General features: G+C 49.4%; 2 protein-coding genes across 5 annotated transcripts in view; one reads left to right on the top strand and one right to left on the bottom strand.

Moving 5' to 3' along the window:
• Positions 1–22,015, top strand: part of LOC135914988 (probable serine/threonine-protein kinase clkA) — a 42,401-nt gene extending 20,386 nt beyond the window's left edge. The window contains exons 5-8 of the mRNA XM_065447921.1: positions 604–742; positions 8,764–8,955; positions 16,351–16,482; positions 21,584–22,015. Of these exons, the coding sequence (XP_065303993.1) occupies positions 604–742; positions 8,764–8,955; positions 16,351–16,482; positions 21,584–21,793 (673 nt within the window). The 3' untranslated portion in view covers positions 21,794–22,015. The remainder of the gene's footprint in view (positions 1–603; positions 743–8,763; positions 8,956–16,350; positions 16,483–21,583) is intronic.
• LOC135915002 (endothelin-converting enzyme 2-like) overlaps positions 1–22,354 on the bottom strand; it is a 392,210-nt gene that overhangs the window by 292,899 nt on the left and 76,957 nt on the right. The window lies entirely within an intron of this gene.

Below are 22,354 nucleotides of genomic sequence, written 5' to 3'. Positions count from 1 at the left end.
AACGGCACAACCATCTTCAGCTTGTTGCTGCAGTTAAGTGCGCAACACCACGGCATAGCGCTAGCACATAGAGCAGGAGACACAGCGTACAACTTTCGCTACGCCGAGCTAAAGTGCCGAGCCAACCGAGCTGAGGAGAAAAATGGCGCGAACGAAAAAGTAAAACCCGAGCAAAACGCAAGATCCGTGTGTTTCTACGAGCAACGGCAGGGAGACCAATCGTCCTTCAGAAAAAGGGGGGCAAGAGTAGTTGCCGTGGAGGGGAAGCGCTACTGGCGTGGAGGAGGCGAGGAGGTCGCGCGGTGGCGGCAGAGTTAAATTGTGGCGGTACATTCAAAATATCAAGTGACTTTAGCGGCAGCAATTCGTGGCCTGATGTAAGGGACAAATAATAACAATTACGTTATTAAACCTCAGTAACGAAAAAAAATTACTGGCGGCTACTTACTCCAGTGTACTAGAAACAATGTGCACTAGGTTTTGTTTGAGTAACTCAATTGCACTTTTTTTTACACCTTGGGGAGCGCTTGTTGGGACACCCTGTTTACTAGAGGCTATGAGATAACTAAACCGGGCCGGCTTTAATTTTTCTCGCGTGCGCAGGAGGATATATCTGCCTAACCTGATTGTGGCCCTGTCGCACTTCTCGTACCGCGATGCCGGCCGCCCGGACTGCCAGACAATGCCGCCCAGCGTATTGCGCCATCCTAACCACGTCAGCTTGCTCTACGGACACACGCTGGTGAGTTGCGTCATTGTTGTCGCGGTTATCGCTGCTCTATCTTCAGAGGCTAAGGTGAAACAGCACAATTAGTGAAACGCAAACGCGTGCCACACAACATATTGACGCGTGTATTTTATGCAGAAGACAACGACGATGGGGGCATTACCAGACTCCGTCTAGTGGGTGGCAGAGATTGAGTGATAACGGAGATAACCTGCCTCTGTTCCGTTTGTTTTTGAACAGGTTCTCCTGTTGTTCTAGAAGAACGTCTCTCTGTCTTCTGTCAGCGTTGTACTGCGACACTGGTGGAGGTGCGGGGTAATGATATGGTGCCTAGAATATACTGGCTAGTGTGCCGTCCACAAGCTCTTTTCAATGGGCGAGCGTGGCGCCGCCTGCAATGAATGCCCACGATGGCCGGCAGAGGTCGCTGCCACACGGGTGGGTGCAGACTGCGTGTGTCGTCTGCTTCGCATATCAGTTTCGCAGCTGTTGCGTCGGTTTCCGTGTTTGCGTTTTCAGTGTTATAGCAGCGTTGCGTGTTTGTCCTTGGTGTTGTCAAAGAGTGAGTGCGTGGCTGTTATGTTCGTGTGCCTGTCATTGCGAGATCTATGCGGCGGTTGTGAAAAAATGCCGAAGCTATAGAGACAGTGCGAGGAGAGGACCTGGTTTGTGCCGTTGTGTAGAAGCAGTTACCGCTCGAACAAAGGGCGTGTATCCTTGTTCACTCTACCATCTGATACGAAGCGGCAGCAGAATGGGCAAGAATGATCAGGAGAACGGACAGAAGGCCGGCACCAACTGCTGCGGTTTGTGAAAAACATTTCGAAAACAGCATAGCCGAGCGCGCGTTCTCTATCACCGTGAATGATGTTATCCACGAGATTCCCCGCGATAACACACGCCCACGGTGGAAGTATTCTTCCATCGTATGCTAAGCATTATGCTAAGCATTCAGCTTACTTTTCCTGAGTACCAGGGGAAAAAACAAGAAAAAATGAGCAGTAGTGCTTTGATCTACTATACTGCAGGTTATGTTGCACGAAAGATCACTGCCCAAAATTCTTGACCACATCGTGCAGGCTTCTTTTACGTAAGTAAAGCTGAAGCTAGTAACGACGCTGCTTCATTATTGTACTTCCCATTTTGACAATGGAGGCCTTGCTTGTCTATCTTAGCAAGACGTTGTCAACCGCTGTGAAGGCCGTGGAAGATGCTTTTACTGTGTTCTTCAGCAGAAACAAGGTACCAGTAGCGAGTCTAGCTGATTTTTGAGGTCAGCTGCAGACAGCTGGCATTTTCCCAACTAGGGTGACCAGAGCGTGAAAAACCAGCTTTGACAGCACGTGCAAAGTTCTTTATTTTCTTGAGGTTTTGGTTTTTTTTTTTGTAAAAGGCATCAACAAAGAGAGGGAAGCGCAAAGGCAACGGCAGAAGCTCCTTAAACTACGTCACTGCGCGATCTATTATCTTCATGTATGTGTACATTATTTCATCTAGGGCTGTCTTATATGCCTCCGTTCGACTGTTCTTACGCGTGACTAAAATCTTTGTTACGCTTAAATGAAAGATCTGTTTCCTATTTTTGTTCACGTATATCAAACATAAAAATAAATCTGCACGTATTTACCAGGTATTAAAAAATGTATAGTACACAGAACACCACGTGCAGTCCATTTTACAGGCATTTTTTTGCTTGTTATCTTATCCTCAGGGTCCAATGGGAATTATGAGGAGATGGGTACATGGTTTACAAACAATCAAAAAACATTCAAACCTATGAGGACAACAATAATAGGCAGAAATAGCAGCAAATAAAATAAAAAGAAAGAACAGACAAATTCAAGTCATTTCAAAAGATGATCGGTTACAGCGGTTTTGAATGGTTATGCATTATTATAACATCAATAGAACAGTAACGTAACCTTAGAATTCCTTTACTTTATTAGAATGAAAAATGTTACCTAAAACTTACCCTTAAAAATTACGCTGCCATCATCGCTAGAATAAAAAAACAAGTGTCCTTAGCTATCGCCAAAGAGACACGTACGAAGGCGATCGCTTTGTAAAGCCTACTCTCACCCTAATCCTCCTTCATCCACCCTAATCCTCCTTAATTAATACAGCTTAATCCCTCTTAATCCCATCACAATTATCAATAATTAAATTTGCTAATCATTTAGCATCTCTTATATACGGCTGGACATGCTTTGGTTCGTTTCTGGCCTTCCTTGGATCGTGTGATATGTTCTGTACCTCGCAACATGGCCTTGGAAAATGGAGATCAATGCATTTGCCTTAAAAATTACGTTTTCCAGCATAGAAACACACCAGGTTCCCACCTCGAAGCCCAGCTGAGCACACGCTTTTCATGCAAGCGACAAGCGCTAGAGAAGCCTGTTGTAATCAAAACAAACCCTGATTTATAAATCAGCTGCCCACATTTGAACTGTGCTGCTGCTACAGCTTAATAAAAACAAAAAGCGCAGCAGCCCGCTTGCCGATGCTGCGGAGACACGGCGGGCTACGAAGACCGGATTGTGCCGCGGCACCCACCTGCACTGCAGCGCCCCTAGCGGCAGCCGCCGGCATTCATTGCATTTGGTGCCACCCGGGAGGCTGCGGACGGCACACTAGCCAGTATATTCTAGGCACTATAGTAATGAGCTCGCCTAATGCTCCGGAGTTCTTCTGGGAGTCGTTCATCTAGCCCGGACTCAGCAGTTGCGACATCCGTGTGTCGCTTTAGTCGTCAACTGCTAGGCCTTGCCGCGGAGTTCTTCCCCCTTCAACTAAATTTCTCCGGGAGCCGCACACATCTCGCAATGGCCGAAACCAGCCCACTGCAAGCACCCCAAAACAGCCCGTTTCCCAGTCCACAACAGATAATCGTTCTGTATCCACTGGTTCTCGATCGCTATCGCGGTACAGTCTTTGAAGACATTGAAGACTGGCTTGATAAGTATGAACGCGTCGCAGAGATTAACCAGTGGAATGAGCCCCAAAAGCTCTCCCACGTCTATTTGGCCCTTGGTACGAGAACCGTGAAGCTAGCCTAACGACGTGGGATGACTTTCGGCAGAAGATACTTTCGCAAGTGCCGACCGACGCGACTGGGCCCAGCAGATGATTGACCTACGGGTGCAACAACCCAATGATCGGTCACAATGTTCGCCGAGGACGTGGCCCGCCTCTCTCGTAGAGCCGACGCGAGCATGACCGAAGATAGGAAGTTGCGCTACCTCATGCGAGGCGTAAACGAGCAGTTGTTCCCGGGGCTTGTGCGGAATCCACCAGTCACCGTCGCTGACTTTATCAAAGAGGCTACGGCTATAGAGATGGCCCTTCATCAACGGGACAGACAGTACCTATACTGCCTGCCCCGTTGTCCACCAGCACTACAATCAATGCCGCTGCAGGAACTGCCGAGTATCAGAATGCCTTGCGCCAATTGATAAGAGAGCTTATCAGAGAGGAAGCGCAAAACATTTTGACACCGACATTAGATAGACCCGTAGCATCAATCGCCGAAGTGGTGCGCCATAATACCAGGCAGGCGTTCTCGGCAGCCGATCGTCAACATAACCAGCATCCCATGACTTACGCCGCCGCTGTCCGATGTCCACCAGCCCTGACAACCACACCGCCGTACCACAAGCCTCCGACAGCCGCTCCTTCGTCGCTGCCGCAAGAGGAGGCTTCGAGGCGCGCGCCCATTATGCCGCTTCAGTCACACCACGAGCCGTCGTTCGCCGCGCCTCGGTCGACGCCGCAAAACGACGCTATGGGACGGCCGCAATTTCGGAGAACCAACGTATGGCGCACCGTCGGCAGGCGACCACATTGTTTTCACTGCGGAGGCACCGGTCATATTTCACGTAATTGCTGGCATCGCGACACATCATTTCGCCCTCATCGTGCGTGTTCTTATGGTCGACGTGCAAATGGCGATTCCGTGCTACGTCGCGACGACGCTGCCTTTCGGGTACCTCCAATAGCGCACCCGAATAACGAATCCGTGCCCAATGATAGGTCTGATTTCGGCCGTCGGTCGCGCTCTCCAACCCCTCCACGTCAGATGGCTTCACCTACTGGACGTACTTTTGCTGACCCCCGAGGAGGAAGGTCACCCAGCCCACACTGGGGAAACTGAATGCGGCGACCTCTGGGGGTAAAGTTGCAGGCCGACCGCAAGGCAACAAAAAGCCCTCAACACTCCCGCTGCAGAACGCTGTGAAGCCGATAAACACCGAAGAAATTGCGAGCGCCGACATTGATGTTTTCGTGGACGGGCAGCCGGTGACAGCGTTAGTCGACGCTGGTGCCGGCTTCTCTATAATGAGTCAGGAACTCGTCAGCCGCCTGAAGAAATTAATGACGCCATGGGTGGGATCTAACACAAGGACGGCAGGGGGCCAATTACTGATGCCTTCTGGAAGATGTACGCCAAGAAATAACATCGGGGATTCTTCTTTCGTGGCCGCATTCATCGTTCTTCCTGAGTGCTGTAAGGATTTGATTATCGGAATGGATTTTCTGAAGGAATATGGCACCGTAATTAACATCCCGGATCGCATGACGACGTTTTATAAGAGTCCTGGTTTAGTCCATTGTTATCGCCGCAACACCACTCCTTTCGTCTAACAGAAGACGAAGTTGTCATCCCACCTCGATCATGAACCCTTGTTTTGGTAGTATGTGACCTACCGGTTCATTGGGAAGGCATTGCCGACCAAATAACCACCTTGTTGCTCACTCATGGTACCTCGGTCACACGAGGAATCGTAAATGTCACCGATGGGTGCCCGGACCTGTTGCTAACAAATTTTAGCACAGAGCGACGGCGCCTTCCAAAGGGCACGGCTGTGGGTTATTTTGACCGTGCTTCGGATGTCCACGGCAGCTGTTTACTACTCGAAGAAGCGCCTACGCAAGACCCAGCTCCTGTACTTGACGTTAGCACTGCTTTGTCACTGCACGAAGGAGAACGGCTTCTTACGCTACTCACCAAATTTAGCGACTCTTTTGCGTCGACGTCCAGCATCGGTATGACACCTCTAACAAAGCACTGAATAATTACAGAGGATACGACAAGACCAATTCACCAAAATCCGTATTGAGTTGCTCCTACAGAACGTGACAACATACTACAACAAGTGACCAAAATGCTTGAAGACGACGTGATCCAACCATCAATGAGTCTCTGGGCATCTCCTGTATTTCTAGTCAAGAAAAAGGACGGCAGCTTGCGTTTCTGCGTGGACTACCGAAAACTAAATCAGGTGACAAAGAAAGACGTGTACCTGTTTCCTCGTATGGACGATTCATTCGACAGGCCTTGACACGCACCTTACTTCTCTTCAATGGATTCAAGAGGCGGATATTTGCAAATCGAGGTAGGCACGAGAGACCGCGAAAAAACTGCATTTGTGACACCAGATGGCCTATACGAATTTAAGGTCTTGCCTTTCGGCTTGTGCTCTGCCCCTGCTACGTTCCAATGCCTCATGGACACTGTGGTTTCAGGCCTGAAGTGGAAAACCTGCTCAGTGTACCTCGACGACGTCATCGTGTTCTCTGCAACATCTGAAAAACACCTCAAACGGCTTGAAACTGTTCTGCAGTCTATCCGGTGTGCTGGCCTTAGGGCCGATTTACGCTCGAGCCACCCGTCGCCGCAAGCCGCACCGCACGCTTGCGGTCGCGCGAAAAATTGCACGCATCCAGCACTTGTGCACAAATTACCATTTACACTGTGTGCACAGTGTATACCTTACACATTGAAAACCGAAATTTGTGCACAAGTGTTCGATACGTGCAATCTTTCGCGCGACCGCGCGCGTGCGGTGCGGCTTGCGGCGATGGGTGGCTCGAACGTAAATCGGCCTTTACCCTGAAACCGGAGAAGGGCCATTTTGGCTTTTTGTTGTCTGTGTCGAGCTCAAGTGTGCGCATATGAGTATAAAAGAGTGTCAGTAACACTCTTTTCGAAACAATTTTTATCTGACGGGGCGAGAGATGATGTACTGACACAGTTATAGCGCTGATCTGTCTGTCTGTCTGTCTGTCTGTCTGTCTGTCTGTCTGTCTGTCTGTCTGTCTGTCTGTCTGTCTGTCTGTCTGTCTGTCTGTCTGTCTGTCTGTCTGTCTGTCTGTCTGTCTGTCTGTCTGTCTGTCTGTCTGTCTGTCTGTCTGTCTGTCTGTCTGTCTGTCTGTCTGTCTGTCTGTCTGTCTGTCTGTCTGTCTGTCTGTCTGTCTGTCTGTCTGTCTGTCTGTCTGTCTGTCTGTCTGTCTGTCTGTCTGTCTGTCTGTCTGTCTGTCTGTCTGTCTGTCTGTCTGTCTGTCTGTCTGTCTGTCTGTCTGTCTGTCTGTCTGTCTGTCTGTCTGTCTGTCTGTCTGTCTGTCTGTCTGTCTGTCTGTCTGTCTGTCTGTCTGTCTGTCTGTCTGTCTGTCTGTCTGTCTGTCTGTCTGTCTGTCTGTCTGTCTGTCTGTCTGTCTGTCTGTCTGTCTGTCTGTCTGTCTGTCTGTCTGTCTGTCTGTCTGTCTGTCTGTCTGTCTGTCTGTCTGTCTGTCTGTCTGTCTGTCTGTCTGTCTGTCTGTCTGTCTGTCTGTCTGTCTGTCTGTCTGTCTGTCTGTCTGTCTGTCTGTCTGTCTGTCTGTCTGTCTGTCTGTCTGTCTGTCTGTCTGTCTGTCTGTCTGTCTGTCTGTCTGTCTGTCTGTCTGTCTGTCTGTCTGTCTGTCTGTCTGTCTGTCTGTCTGTCTGTCTGTCTGTCTGTCTGTCTGTCTGTCTGTCTGTCTGTCTGTCTGTCTGTCTGTCTGTCTGTCTGTCTGTCTGTCTGTCTGTCTGTCTGTCTGTCTGTCTGTCTGTCTGTCTGTCTGTCTGTCTGTCTGTCTGTCTGTCTGTCTGTCTGTCTGTCTGTCTGTCTGTCTGTCTGTCTGTCTGTCTGTCTGTCTGTCTGTCTGTCTGTCTGTCTGTCTGTCTGTCTGTCTGTCTGTCTGTCTGTCTGTCTGTCTGTCTGTCTGTCTGTCTGTCTGTCTGTCTGTCTGTCTGTCTGTCTGTCTGTCTGTCTGTCTGTCTGTCTGTCTGTCTGTCTGTCTGTCTGTCTGTCTGTCTGTCTGTCTGTCTGTCTGTCTGTCTGTCTGTCTGTCTGTCTGTCTGTCTGTCTGTCTGTCTGTCTGTCTGTCTGTCTGTCTGTCTGTCTGTCTGTCTGTCTGTCTGTCTGTCTGTCTGTCTGTCTGTCTGTCTGTCTGTCTGTCTGTCTGTCTGTCTGTCTGTCTGTCCGTCCGTCCGTCCGTCCGTCCGTCCGTCCGTCCGTCCGTCCGTCCGTCCGTCCGTCCGTCCGTCCGTCCGTCCGTCCGTCCGTCCGTCCGTCCGTCCGTCCGTCCGTCCGTCCGTCCGTCCGTCCGTCCGTCCGTCCGTCCGTCCGTCCGTCCGTCCGTCCGTCCGTCCGTCCGTCCGTCCGTCCGTCCGTCCGTCCGTCCGTCCGTCCGTCCGTCCGTCCGTCCGTCCGTCCGTCCGTCCGTCCGTCCGTCCGTCCGTCCGTCCGTCCGTCCGTCCGTCCGTCCGTCCGTCCGTCCGTCCGTCCGTCCGTCCGTCCGTCCGTCCGTCCGTCCGTCCGTCCGTCCGTCCGTCCGTCCGTCCGTCCGTCCGTCCGTCCGTCCGTCCGTCCGTCCGTCCGTCCGTCCGTCCGTCCGTCCGTCCGTCCGTCCGTCCGTCCGTCCGTCCGTCCGTCCGTCCGTCCGTCCGTCCGTCCGTCCGTCCGTCCGTCCGTCCGTCCGTCCGTCCGTCCGTCCGTCCGTCCGTCCGTCCGTCCGTCTGTCTGTCTGTCTGTCTGTCTGTCTGTCTGTCTGTCTGTCTGTCTGTCTGTCTGTCTGTCTGTCTGTCTGTCTGTCTGTGGCTGGCTGGCTGGTTGGCTCGTAAGGGTTAGATCCCATATATGAATATAGACACAGGGGGTATGAGGCGAACGGATCTTTTCATTAAGGTATCCGTCTGTCTGGCTGATGTTTTCCATGTCGCATGCTGTCGGCTATGCCAGGGCCAGTCAGTGAGTCAGCTCAAGCAGCTGCTCTTCAACCAGCTCAACACGGCGAGGACCGTCTCTGTGACATTGAAAGGCCGCTGGTACCAGCCAAAGTACCCCGACGTGTTGAGTGATGACATCGGAAACTTTACGTTCTACCAGAGCTGCACAAATTTCACAGAGGACCAGGACGTCGCGCCCGCTCTTGTAAGTCTTGGCTCTCGAATGCAAATACACTTATGAGTACTGTCTTAACAAATAGTAGCACGGTGCAGACCCAGCCAATCATTTCTGGTCTGATTTTTTTTCAAACAGAATATTTATATTGTGTGCAACTGAATCAGAAATTAAATTAAATAAAACAGGAATGAGCGAGGAATTAAAATGCCGTAATCAATTTTCCACGATATTTAGGAGCCGTCTGGGGGAAATTTAATACCGTGCTGGGAGCTTTTGGGGCTTCAAACTTGTTAATTTCAGCCACAAGTGCACAAAGAATGGGCATGCATTAGGTATTGAGATAAGGTTTTCATAACGCGCCTAAGACATGTTACGCACCTTACGTCACACGCTCCGTTGATGCAGGTCAGACGCCCATTCGCCGCTTGCGGCAACATCTGTACTTTTTCTAAACTTCAGAAAGAGCCGATGACGTGCATTGCAAATTATACATGAGTTATGTAACTGAGTTTCGGGCACTTTGACTTTTGAAGTTTGTTTAGACTTTTCAAGCATTAGCTTCAAGGGTGTCAAAAGGGAAACATGTGTATGTGCGGGAATGTGATATATATATATATATATATATACATATTTCAAGGAAAAATTCTGTAGGTCCAGTGCATAGGTAGTTGAAAAAACGAAGGCGTACACTGCTGCGTTTCGCAATCTTCTTGTTTTCTATTCTTTTCTCCCTCCACTATATATATATATATATATATATATATATATATATATATATATATATATATATATACCGTTTGTGGCTGTTGGAAGTCGCGAACCGCTGCTATCTTTTCAGGGTCTGGTCGTATGCCGTCTTTGTCGACCAGAAAGCCTAGTACGAGGGCTTGACGCTCACCGAAATGACATTTCTTCGAGTTTAAAATAAGGCCAGCTTGCTGGATACAGCCAAGAACGATCGACAGGCGCTGATTGTGCTCGTGAAATGTCCGGCCGTAGATAATGACGTCGTCTACCGCGGCCCCGTCGTCGCCCCCGACGGTCATCCTGGCCCAGCCTCGCGACCCTGGCATGTTTTCCGGGATTGACAACGTTGACGTCGATGACTGGTTACAGAATTATGAACGGGTCAGCGCACACAACAGGTGGGATAACACGCTTATGCTGGCTAATGTAATATTCTACCTCAAGAAAACAGCACGGGTCTGGTTCGAAACACATGAAGAAGAGATTACGAGTTGGGACCAGTGCAAACAGAAGCTTAGGGATTTGTTCGGCAAACCCGTTGGCCGCCAACGTGCTGCAAAGAAGGACCTTGGGACCCGTGTACAGACGTCCACTGAATCGTACGTGGCCTATGTCCAGGACGTCCTCGCTCTTTGCCGCATAGTAGATAACAATATGGCAGAGGCAGACAAGGTCAGCCACGTCTTAAAGGGCATCGCGGACGACGCGTTTAACCTGCTTGTTTATAAGAACATCACAACGGTCAATGAGATCATTAACGAGTCGCCGCTTTGAAGACGCGAAGAGTGACCGCATAGTTCAACAGTTTACGCGTCTACCTAATACCGCAGCTTCGTCGACGTGCGAAGACATTTGTCCACCGCGTGAGCCCACCTTCTCCGAGAACGTCGTCCGTATCGTTCGGCGAGAAATCGAAGCAGCGTCTCCGGCCACGCCTGTGACGCAGTGCTTTGACGATTCCCGGCCGCTTGTGTCACTCATTCAGTCGGTCATTCGCCAAGAACTTGCGAATGTAGGTCTTCCATCCATCTGCTCCGCCAGCCGTCCTGACTTTGCTTCGTCTTCTGCCTCTGCCCCTGTTCACCGGAGCCAATACGGTCCGTATCCGAGCTATCGCAACCCGGCCGCATGGGGCACCCATGACGATAGACCCATCTGTTTTTACTGTGGAAGTGTGGGCCACATCTCTCGCCACTGTCGAAGTTCCTGGCCAGCCCACTCTCGACCCTACTTTCCCGCCTGCCGCCACTCCCCAGTGAATCCTCGCCCGCCATCACTCTCCACCGAGGTTGAAGACGCACCTGACAACGCTCGAGCCGACGCGACCAGCCGATCGCCATCACCACATAGTCGCCTCTCCCGTTCGCCCCAGCTGCGTCGCTCTCCATCCCCAGCTTACCGTCGCAGCTCTCCGACGGGAAACTAACTGGGGCAGCTCCTGGAGGTGACGCTGATCTAGAACACTGTCCTGAAATTCCTCTGCTCACCCTGCCAACTAATCGGAACCTTCTGGACGTGGACGTGGACGGTTTGCCCGTTACAGCACTCATCTACACTGGAGCCCAAATTTCCATCATGAGTGCGGAGCTTCGAACGCGCTTGAAAAAGGTACTTACTCCTGCTCCGACTCGACTGCTCCAGGTCGCCGATGGTGGAACTCCGGCTGTGCTTGGAATGTGTACTGCTCGTGTCAGTGTCGCCGGTCGCCACACGTCCGTTTTGTGTAGTGTGCTTGAACGTTGCCCTCACAATGTGATCCTCGGACTCGACTTTTTGTCCGCCCATTCTGCTCTGATTGACTGTTCTGCCGGTGTCGTACAACTTGACTTACTTCTACCTGTTCCCATTGACCTTGCTGCTCAAGCTCCAGCTCAGCTTTGTTCCGCGGATTTTATACGCCTGCCATCTCTTGCCGCAACCTTCATCCCTGTTTTCGCCAGCTCACCTGTTCCTGATAGAGACTATGTCCTCACTCCCGCGACGTCAGTCCTGCTTTCTCACAATGTCTCCTTCCCACACACCATCGTTTCTGTTGCGGACAATCAGACATGTCTTCCGATCCTAAATTTCGGACAGTGCCCGTAAGTAGTTCCTCGAGGCATGTCTCTTGCTTCGTTGTCACCAACACACGAGTGCCACATTTCTGCTCTATCTGTTGCGCCGTCTTCGACCACTGTTCATTCTGCGCCTTCTGCATCAGCCCCGACCATTGACTTTACAAAGACGATTGCACCGGACCTCTCCACCCAACAAGCCGCAACAGCTCCGTGGCCTCCTCGAGTCCTACTCCGACATTTTCGATCTGAACGATCGCCCTTTGCGTCAAACAACGGTCGTGAGGCATCGGATAAATACCGGCGATGCAGCACCTGTTCGCAGACGCCCATACCGGGTGTCGCCCTCTGAACGACAAGTTATCCAGAGCGAGGTTGACAAGATGCTTGCCAAAGGGATTATTGAACACTCTTCCAGTCCGTGGGCGTCCCCTGTTGTTCTCGTCAAAAAGTAGGATAACAGCTGGCGATTCTGCGTTGACTATCGTCATCTAAACACGATCACCAAGAAAGATGTGTATCCACTTCCCCGCATTGACGATGCTCTGGATTGTCTCCATGGTGCCACTTATTTTTCATCTATAGACCTTCGCTCTGGATATTGGCAAATTGCCGTGGATGACATGGACCGTAAAAAGACCGCATTCGTCACACCAGACGGCCTATATCAGTTCCGAGTAATGCCATTTGGCTTGTGCAATGCCCCGGCGACCTTTGAACGGATGATGGACATGCTCTTGCGTGGTTTGAAATGGTCCATCTGTTTTTGCTACTTGGATGGCGTCATCGTATTCTCTTCAACTTTTGCGACTCATCTTGAAAGACTTTCATCTGTTCTTTCTGTTTTTCGCACCGCTGGCTTACAGCTCAACTCGTCCAAGTGCCACTTCGGTCACCACCAAATAACTATGCTAGGACACCTTGTCGATTCGTCAGGAATTCGCTCCGACCCCGCTAAAGTCCATGCTGTACAGAATTTCCCTGTACCAACTTGTGCCAAAGATGTTCGCAGCTTTATGGGCCTTTGCTCTTACTTCCGTAGGTTTGTCGAAAATTTCGCCCATGTTGCCCGTCCCCTTACTGACCTCCTGAAGAAAGACGTTCCTTTCTATTGGGGCTCTGACCAAGCGTCTGCTTTCTCGCAGCTCATCACGCTGCTTACTACACCTCCTGTTCTCGCCCATTTTGACCCCTCCGCTCCGACAGAAATCTGCACTGACGCCAGTGGCTACGGAATCGGCACACTTTTAGCTCAACGCCAATGTGGCCACGACCGTGTTATCGCCTACGCCAGTCGCCTCCTCTCTCCCGCCGAGCGCAATTACTCGATTACTGAGCGCGAGTGCCTCGCCCTCATTTGGGCGGTGGGCAAGTTCCGACCCTACATATATGGACGACCATTTACAGTTACAACCGACCACCACGCCCTTTGTTGGCTTTCCTCCCTCAAGGATCCCACCGGCCGCCTCGGTCGCTGGGCCCTACGGCTGCAAGAATACACATACACTGTGGTCTACAAATCGGGTCGTCTACATCAGGACGCCGACTGCCTGTCTCGTCATCCCGTCGATGTACCGGACGGTTTAGTGGATGTCGCACCGATCAGCGTTCTTCCCCTCTCAGCCTTGCAAGACATTGGCGCTGAACAACGACGCGACGAGTCGTTACGCCCCATTATCGAACGCCTGCTCTCTGCTCCGTCTGACCCATCCCTTCACATGTTCGTACTACAAAATGGCATCCTGTATCGCCGCAACATGCACCCCGATGGGCCCGAGCTCCTAACCGTCATTCCGTCTCATCTGCAAACGATTGTACTGCAGCAACTGCACGACGTTCCCACCGCTGGACACCTTGGCGTCACGCGGACCTATGACCGAATTCGGCGACGGTTTTTCTGGCAGCGTCTCAACCGCTCCGTGCGGCGCTATGTTGCCGTGTGTGAGTCGTGTCAACGCCGAAAAAGACCAGCTGTGCCTCCTGCCGGACTGCTGCAGCCTTTGGATATACAGGCCGACCCGTTTTTTCGCGTTGGCCTTGATCTACTTGAACCATTCCCTATATCCAAGAACGGAAATAGGTGGATTGCCATCGCTACGGACTATACAACTCGCTATGCCATTACTAGAGCCCTACCGACCAGCTGCGCTACAGACGTCGCTGATTTCTTGCTTCACGACGTTATCTTGCACCATGGTGCACCTCGTCAACTTCTCACCGATCGTGGCAGATACTTTCTTGCCAAAGTCATAGACGACCTACTTCGACCCTGTGCCACTAAACATAAACTTACTACCGCTTACCATCCTCAAACTAACGGTCTTACCGAACGCCTGAACCGCACATTAACAGACATGCTCGCAATGTATGTTTCCTCCGATCATCGCGACTGGGACATTGCTCTACCATTTGTCACGTTCGCCTACAATTCCTCGCGCCACGACACAGCTGGCTATTCACCCTTCTATCTCCTCTTCGGCCGTGAGCCGACTTTGCCTTTCGAGATTCTCCTTTCGACCACACTCGAGTCGCCGACAGAGTACACTCGGGATGTAATAGCCACAGCGACCCAAGCACGCCAGATTGCCCGCATTCGTCTGTCTGCTTCCCAGACACGCCAGAAGTACCGTTACGACAAGCGCCATCACGACGTGAACTACGAACCAGGCGCTCTTGTGCTAGTATGGTATCCAGCTCGGCATGTTGGTCTTTCCGAGAAATTCTCTCGCGATACTATGGCCCTTACCGCATCCTTCGCCAGGTGACCCCTGTCACATATGAAGTGTCTCCGCTGAATGCCACGCCGCCTTCACCCCACTCTGACATCATCCACGTCAGCCGTCTCAAAGCTTACCTTTCTTCGACCGATGAGCCGCACCAATCAGGTGCTTTTTCCGACGGGGGTGATGTCACAGTCGGTGATGTGGAAAGAAGACGACGCTGATGGTGGTCTTGGAGACGACGAAGAAGTGTTTGAGCAAGATCGATGCTCTACGCTTGTTGGCTCAGCCATTAAAAGCTACCTTTAAATAGACGAACGCGTCTTCCTTCCCGTAACAATATATATATATATATATATATATATATATATATATATATATATATATATATATATATATATATATATTTTGGGAGCAAAGTGCAACTGAAGTCGCTCCACTCCGACAGGCCCCCGTCAATTGTACATAGCTTCTCGAAGATATCGAAGATGTAGTATATGTGTCGAATGAGCTCGTGAACCAACACCTTGTAATGTTGTGACCGCTGTTTAAATCGTGGATTCGGTTCTTCAAAGGCATGCGACGTATTGCTAATGCATTTCTCTCGCATTGAATGCTGAGTCACTACCGATGTTTTTTTTTCGTTTGTTTGCTCGTGTGTCGCATATTCTCTGCGTGGCATTGTGATTCCTTCACAGGAATAATCAGACCAGAAATGGGCAAACGTTTGCTGCGGACATCACGCAACCTCTGCAAAGGAAATAATCTCCTAGGTTGACGTTCCTTACGAAACGCAGTGCATTTAATAGACGCCGCAGTGGAGGGCCTGCAATGAACCTTTCAATGGCGATTCATGTCCATTAGTAATTAATGTCTATTAGCATTCGTGTCAGCAGCATTCATTAGCAGTCATTGTCACGACTGATGCAGGGCTGGCGAGTATCTGGAGGTAGTAGGAAGTTATGAAGTTTCGACCTACTGCTCAGCTGCCCACACCAGCGTTGCATATGTTATAGGGTCGTTAGCTTGTGCTTACGGGTGCGTCACTATTCGCGAATGCGGTACGTGCAGGCATCGGCAGCAGCAGCCATTTGCGACGCCGCATTCAACCAGGCCACATAAAGCTATGATTGCAATGGCAGGCAACGTAGCGGTTGGTGTAACGGCGTGTGGCAGCAGCAGAATCCTGAACTGGCTCTTTCATTTTACGTCGACGAGATTAACCACGCCTTACAGAAACGCTTCTCAGGCGTTGTGGTTGAGTCGACTAAGATTAGATGTCGCTGCAATTGCTACCGCTGCCGTCCGTGTCGCACTCTGGTGTCCCGGAATGTCGTAAACTTCAGTGCATGTAGCGTTCGGCATAAAGATTCCAATGAAAAAAAAAAACATGCTACACGGGAGCTCTGGCTTTGCGATAGTTCAGCTGTATAGTCGCAATGATAGCTTTCATGTTCATATGAATTTGCCTAATCATCGTGCTTGTGGCTTCAGACGTTCTTGTGGTGTTATTTGTTGAGGTTATTTTTTTGCGAATCGCCAAACAGTCGTGTATTTTGTAAACGCATGTAGACAATAAGTGTCTGCGGACAGGAATAATCACTGCAAATCCTTTCACTCACAAAGCGACATTTTGTGAATAATCAGTTCTCAAACCAATGAAGTCGTCTGAAGCCAAAAAAGGACGAAGTTGAGCAAAATCTATATAATACGCCTAATTCACATACTGGCACAATCGGTGTAATCGTACCTTCCGTTAGACACCCGCGCCAGAGTTGAGTATAGTAATGTTTATACAAAACCGTATGTGGCTAGGACAAAACTTTCTCTATAACATCTTCGTCTTCCGTGTAAAGTTTTTAATGCGTTCCTTATCACCTTTGATTTCTGCACACAATCAGATTTGCGACATGGACTTACCCACAATAGAGAAGAACTACAAATACGACAGGGACGCCCGAGCTGGCATCTCGTTCGACAAGGCCACCCTACGCACCCTTACGCTGGAAACTGAGAAGAGCCTTAAAGAAAAGGTGGGCGATCACAGCGTTGCATTCTCCTTAAGTCCATTCCGTGCGTACTAGTAGTAATAGTAAGTGCTTTACCGACAAGGGCTGTGGCGAGGGAAATGAAGGGCCAGGTCAGGTGTAGGGCAAGATGCCGGCAGCTTCCTGGGCGTGAGTCAGGAGGGCCTGCAGGGTGTACTCGACGCGCCGTGGCAATCTAGTCCACTACTCATACGAGGTTGCGGCTTTCTTTTTAATCAGCCATGGCGTGGCACGTCCATAGTGGACGTATCTTTTTTTTTTTCTACTCTGAATGTGGACCACCGTTACGCAGGCGGGAGCCTCTCCATTTGCACACTCCATTCAGGAGTGTGCAATGTGTGCTCCTGCCGTTATCATTCTACTCATTTTTAACAACTCGGAATTGTTGACATTTGGACTTCTTCAATTCCTGGAGTGGCTTAACTGATCCATTTCGCTCCTCCAATTCCATTGAATCAAACGCTTTGCTTATAATTGTTTACAACTTCTAGTCTCAACAACTTTACCGAAAACGCTACACACAATACTTTATGCCCGCACGTAATAATATTCGGTACCTTAGAGAAACAAGCGAACTGTTATGCTTTGTAGAACGACCTTTTTGTTTTGTATTTGCCGGTGTAGTTTAAAGGGAACCTTTCTTTTTCTTAGTACACCTCAGTAACCACCTGTTATCGCGCCTCCTTCGTACAGGGAAGTGTGCGAAAAAGAAAAACAACATGGCGTGCGTATCAAATCACCGTGGTGTAGTGCAGTGTGCAATCGCTTGCGACTTCGGTTTTCGCTTCCGTCCTGGTGTCGTAAACTAAGCATGCTCTTGCTAAATCAAATCATTCTTGGGCACATGAAGCTGCTGTGTTTACGCGCACTGAAACCATATACCGCAAAGAAAGAAAAGTTTATGGGTCTTCAGAAGTGCAGAAGACCATGTTGTTTAAAATAACCGTAGCAGAGTTGTTCTTCAGTGTCTGCCTACAGGTAGGAATTGAAAAAAAAGGATTGAGTAAAAAATTGAGAAATGTAAAAAATTACCCTATTCCATTTTAGGGTAATTGGCAAATATACCGCTTTTGTAGACGTGATTAAAATATACATTTAGCATTCCACGTCTACTTGCTCATTTCATTCCCAATGCATTACGCAATATTGGGCTTTCAATTCATTGCCATTCCGTCTGCCCGAGTGGTGCCGTGATTCCACCTACATTCGTGTATATTTACGGGCGTTTGAAAACTCGAATGATTCTGGAATCGTCCCAACTCCGGCGCTGCGGATATATTGACCCACAATTGGGGCGACCGATGGGTGCGCTTCTGACACCGGCTGATGACGGCTGCTGTATTCGCAGCGCCGGTGCGTACCTGTAGCGCAGTGCGCAGAGTAAAGAGCACCGACTGCAAAAATTTTAACACAGGGGGTGACACTGACTTGATGCCCGCGCATTAGTGTGGCATTACCTATAACTTTCTTTTTTCATTGAGTAGAGGTCCTGTACCTAGATCAAACCCTCGAAAAGAATACTGGCAACCCTCAAAGCACCGTAAATAACTTGCTACAACTTTTCTGCGAGCAGGTTTCGATTTCGTTTCCCACGAGGTGTGTCATGGTGTCGTGACGCAGAGAAGTGGTCACGTGGAAACGGGACACGGCGACATTTTTGGCAGATGCCCCGGTTCGCTCGGCAGTTCTCTATGCTGTATATTCTGGGCCATGCAAAAAAAGAAGAGCTGGCAGCATAGCGGACGAACGAGTGAGCCGGCATGTGTGCCATAACATAGCGAGGTTGTGTTGCCACGTGACTACCTTCTACGTCACGACAGAGATGAACCATAAGGAAAACGGAACAGAAACTTGTTCGTAGAATTTAAAACTCTTATAGTGAATTTCTTAGAGCGCTCTGAGGCTTGCCAGTATTTTTGTGATGGAATTCTTCGGGTAGAATACCTCCGTTAAATTTAAAATCCGTTAAACTTGATCTGGACTTTCACCGATGGAAATCAAGCATTGTCCTCCAAATAAGCGCAGACAGCATCACGAAAACACGCTTTAATAGTGCGCTGAACTTTAGCGCCTCTTTAGGCATTCGTGGTCGCTAGGACTGGCTTGATTGTTCATCCATCTCTTTAAGCTACCGAACAAGCTGGATGTTTCAGCATCAGAGGGCCCTTTTAAAAGGCAATTTTACCTCGCACGAATTGACGCATTCACATCCTGGTCATTCCGACGATCCCCGATGTGGAAGGTTTCCCTAGCCGTACTACCTAGCGAAGGTTTCCCTAGCCGTACACTGTGGAACTTTGGTGACCATGGCTGCTGCTGTAGCTGGTGTCTGACGGAATAGTTGTCTCACACTCAGGACCCCAGCCCTCGCACGAGTCAGCTAAGACGCCGCCCCATCCGCACTACCCCTACCGATGGGCCGGTTGACAGTTTTCTAGGCAATTAGGCAACGAAGCAGCAAACGGTACATCAATGTCATTGCTGCATCGAATAATTATGCGCATTCGAGCGCATTGTTCTTATATCGAGGCAAAAACTTTAGAAGCCTTCTCTCTCGGGGTTTGGCCTCTCTGCTCGTTCACTTTCTTGCCGAGTGAGGTATGTCTGTTTCGGGACTTCTTGCGATAGCAAAGTAGAGTGACACCGCGGTTGGCTTGATAATAAATACGGACTGTTCTGTCAGAAGGGCGAAGCGCAGTGACGTCATTAGTAACGTCCGTAACGCTGTGCCCGAACTTTTTGGATGGTGTTTACGTACACGTCCGGCCCCCTAATACATTCTGAAAACAGTTGCATCCTTCGGGGTGTATGTCGGCCACAACAACGGTAATCGTCATCTGTCTTGCTTGCGTTTCCTTTTTCTTGAAAATGCTGCGCTCGGTACTTTCCTGTCGAGAATGCTCAGTCATGCCGATAACGCGTACGCCGTTCGTGACTTGTAAGTACCGGGCTCGCAGCGTTAAAGAAAGGAAATGCAGGCAAGACAGATGGTGATTATCGTTGTGCGGCAAATGTACACCCAAAAGGGTGTAAACTTTGTTTATAATGTACGCGGGTGTCACGTACGCGGTTGCGCCAAAAATTTCCAGCGCCCTTGGACGCTTTTAGCACGCCGCACGCAGAGCCCATTACAGCACAAAACTGCGCTGTCCGTGAAGAGCGGCGCCACTGAAATTACGTCACTTTCAGATAGGGGGCGCTAACATCGTTTCGCGCTGTTTAATGTTCTGATAAGAGTTAGAATAAAAGGTTTGGGCTGTGAATGAAATCTCTTACAATCTATTTATGAGCGGGGCACTGCAATTCTGAAGAAAAGAATTTTCAACAATCATTCAGTCATGAACGCAGTAGCTGGTCTGAGCAACCTTGGCTGTTAAATATTATACAGCATCTACCTTGCAATGCGGTGTATGTGGAACACGACGGCGATGCCTACGGCGAGAATTCGCCTGCCTGATGTGTTCGTGTAATTGCCTATCGCAGTAAGGTGAATCACTGACGGAGAATCACGTGGGACTAGTGGCAGAGGTTAACGTCTCGCTGATTTGCCGGCGCCAATAAAGTATTAATAAAAGTCGGGGCCCTCGGTTAACCCCCTCTGTTCTCTTTCTTACATAACGAGGATCTAGAATCTGGCAACATTGTTGCCTTCGGGTAACATATACGGGTTTATTGATCAGTTGCTTTCACCCAGAAAGCTCACGTACTCCTGACGCCTGCGGCGGAAAGGATATTCCACATCGGCCTCCAAGGTTTGTGAGTGGTGGCGCTGGCTAACACTGCCATGGTTACGTCTAGTACTGACACATAGGTACCCAATAAAGTTCTTGCGATATGCGACACATAAGTACCCATTAAAGTGTATGTGATATGGCCAAGAGACAAAGAGTAAACTTTGACAAACATTTTATTTTTGAACAATCGCCACCACCGCTTTGTGTTCACTGATGTACAGTCAAATTTTCAGTTTCGACTGCAGAAACGTTCTTGGCCAACGTAATATCATTACACGTACCATGTGTGGCTGTTGGCTGAATGGAATCGGTGAAGCACATCAAGGCAATGTCGTTGGCGACGAACTGGACAAACCATCTGTTTTGTGGCTTGGAAGTGCCCACGTTAAAATCAACGATGACCGGTTTGATGTGGTCACTTGGCAGTGCCGTGAAGCCCGTTCGCATGAAAAACTCGATGTCCGATCTGGCCGTGTTAAGGGAGATGTCCTTACGGGACTATGAGCCATTGAGGATAACAGTTTTTGACATATTATTCTTTATGATTCATTTTTTTTTCTTCCTTAGAGGGTTATGAGTGCGGACACAATTGTGCCGTTGGGGCATAGCGGTAGTCAGCTTCACTGTGGTATGTTACTTGAACTTGTCAAAAAAGAGATATGGATAAGATGTCACTCTAGGCGAAAATACAAACAATAAGAGGAATAGAAATACCAAGGAAAAAGAAACAAGGCAACACACGCACGTATCAACAAAAGCAACTTTGCACGTAGCAACAAAAGCAAGCAAGTTGTAAAAGATCCTTATATGTTTTCCAATTAATTTTGTTGGACTATATTAGCGTTAAGATCATACCGCTCAATTACTGCTCGAAAAAAGAGAGAGTGCCTAAATGTATTGTTTCGGTATTTAAACAAAGCTTATGTACATTGATGTCGGCGCCGAGGAGACAGATCCGAAGAAAACCTAACATAGTTTATTGTCTGGCGGCTCAGAAGAGTCTCGACTACTCAAAACATTAACCCGCCGTGGTTGCTCAGTGGCCATGGTATTGGAGTGCTACGCGCGAAGTTGCGGGATTGAATCCCGGCCACGGCGGCCGCATTTCGGTGGGGGCGAAATGCCAAAAATGCCGCGTGTACTTGGATTTACGTGCACGACAAAGAAGCCCAGGTGGTCAAAATTTCCGGACTCTTCCACTACGGCGTGCTTCATTATCAAAAACTGGTTTCGGCACCTAAAATCCCATAATTTAATTTTTAACTTAGAACATTAGATTCGGAATATGAAGGATTTCGAACAACCGCACACTCGTATACTTTCACACGTTGGCTTGCCTATCTTTTTTGCAGCTCTGCGAATTGAAGAGGAATAATGTGGACACCGATTTCAGTCTTGCTGTGTACGACATCGATTTCGACGCCCCTGATGTGCTTTGTTCCACCCTGACCATCCGCGGTTCATACCGGCGCCTGAAGATGGTCCACAAGCTACGAAATTTCTTCAGGGATCGCTTCCGGCAAAAAGCACAATTCCAACAATGCAAAAACTTAAGAGTCTGACTGAGACGTCATGGGGCGAAACGATGCGTCACAATGTTCCACCCATTGCATATCGAGAGACGCACGTGGGACTTATGTTTTAAGGCGCCATATATAGTTTTCTGCGCTGTTGCCAATGTCTAGCCTTTAAGTGTTACAAGCACTACATTTGTCATAGGACTCTTGATTATTTGCTATAAAACTGTTATGATTGTTATTTTATAAATTTCTCTTTTCTTCTCATTTGCCACCTGTTTCTCTCGCTAGAACTGAAAACCGGGCTTCTCTGGCTCTTCGCTCTCATTCGCGCATGCGCATTGTAAGGTTGCTGCTGCACTGTGAGCAGCTTAGTACAGTTCCAATTTAGAGCCGTTGTCCTGATTCCTCGTTTGTGCGTGTCCCCTCTTGAGCTACCGCACTGATGCTTCTTCCAGATTGTGCGCATGCGCGATGGGAACAGTGTCACATCGCCCGTGACCAGCTGGGAAATGTAATAACGCTACTGCGGCATTTACCCACCACGTGACACCATAGAGAAAGAAGTTACACAAGACCGGACACAGTGAAATCTGGCAACAGTAA

The sequence above is a fragment of the Dermacentor albipictus genome, chromosome 9 (genome assembly GCF_038994185.2).
Source record: "Dermacentor albipictus isolate Rhodes 1998 colony chromosome 9, USDA_Dalb.pri_finalv2, whole genome shotgun sequence".
In the NCBI taxonomy this organism is placed as follows: Eukaryota; Metazoa; Arthropoda; class Arachnida; order Ixodida; family Ixodidae; genus Dermacentor; species Dermacentor albipictus.
Note: the sequence above shows the minus strand (reverse complement) of the source record. Positions and strands in the feature narration are given on the sequence as shown.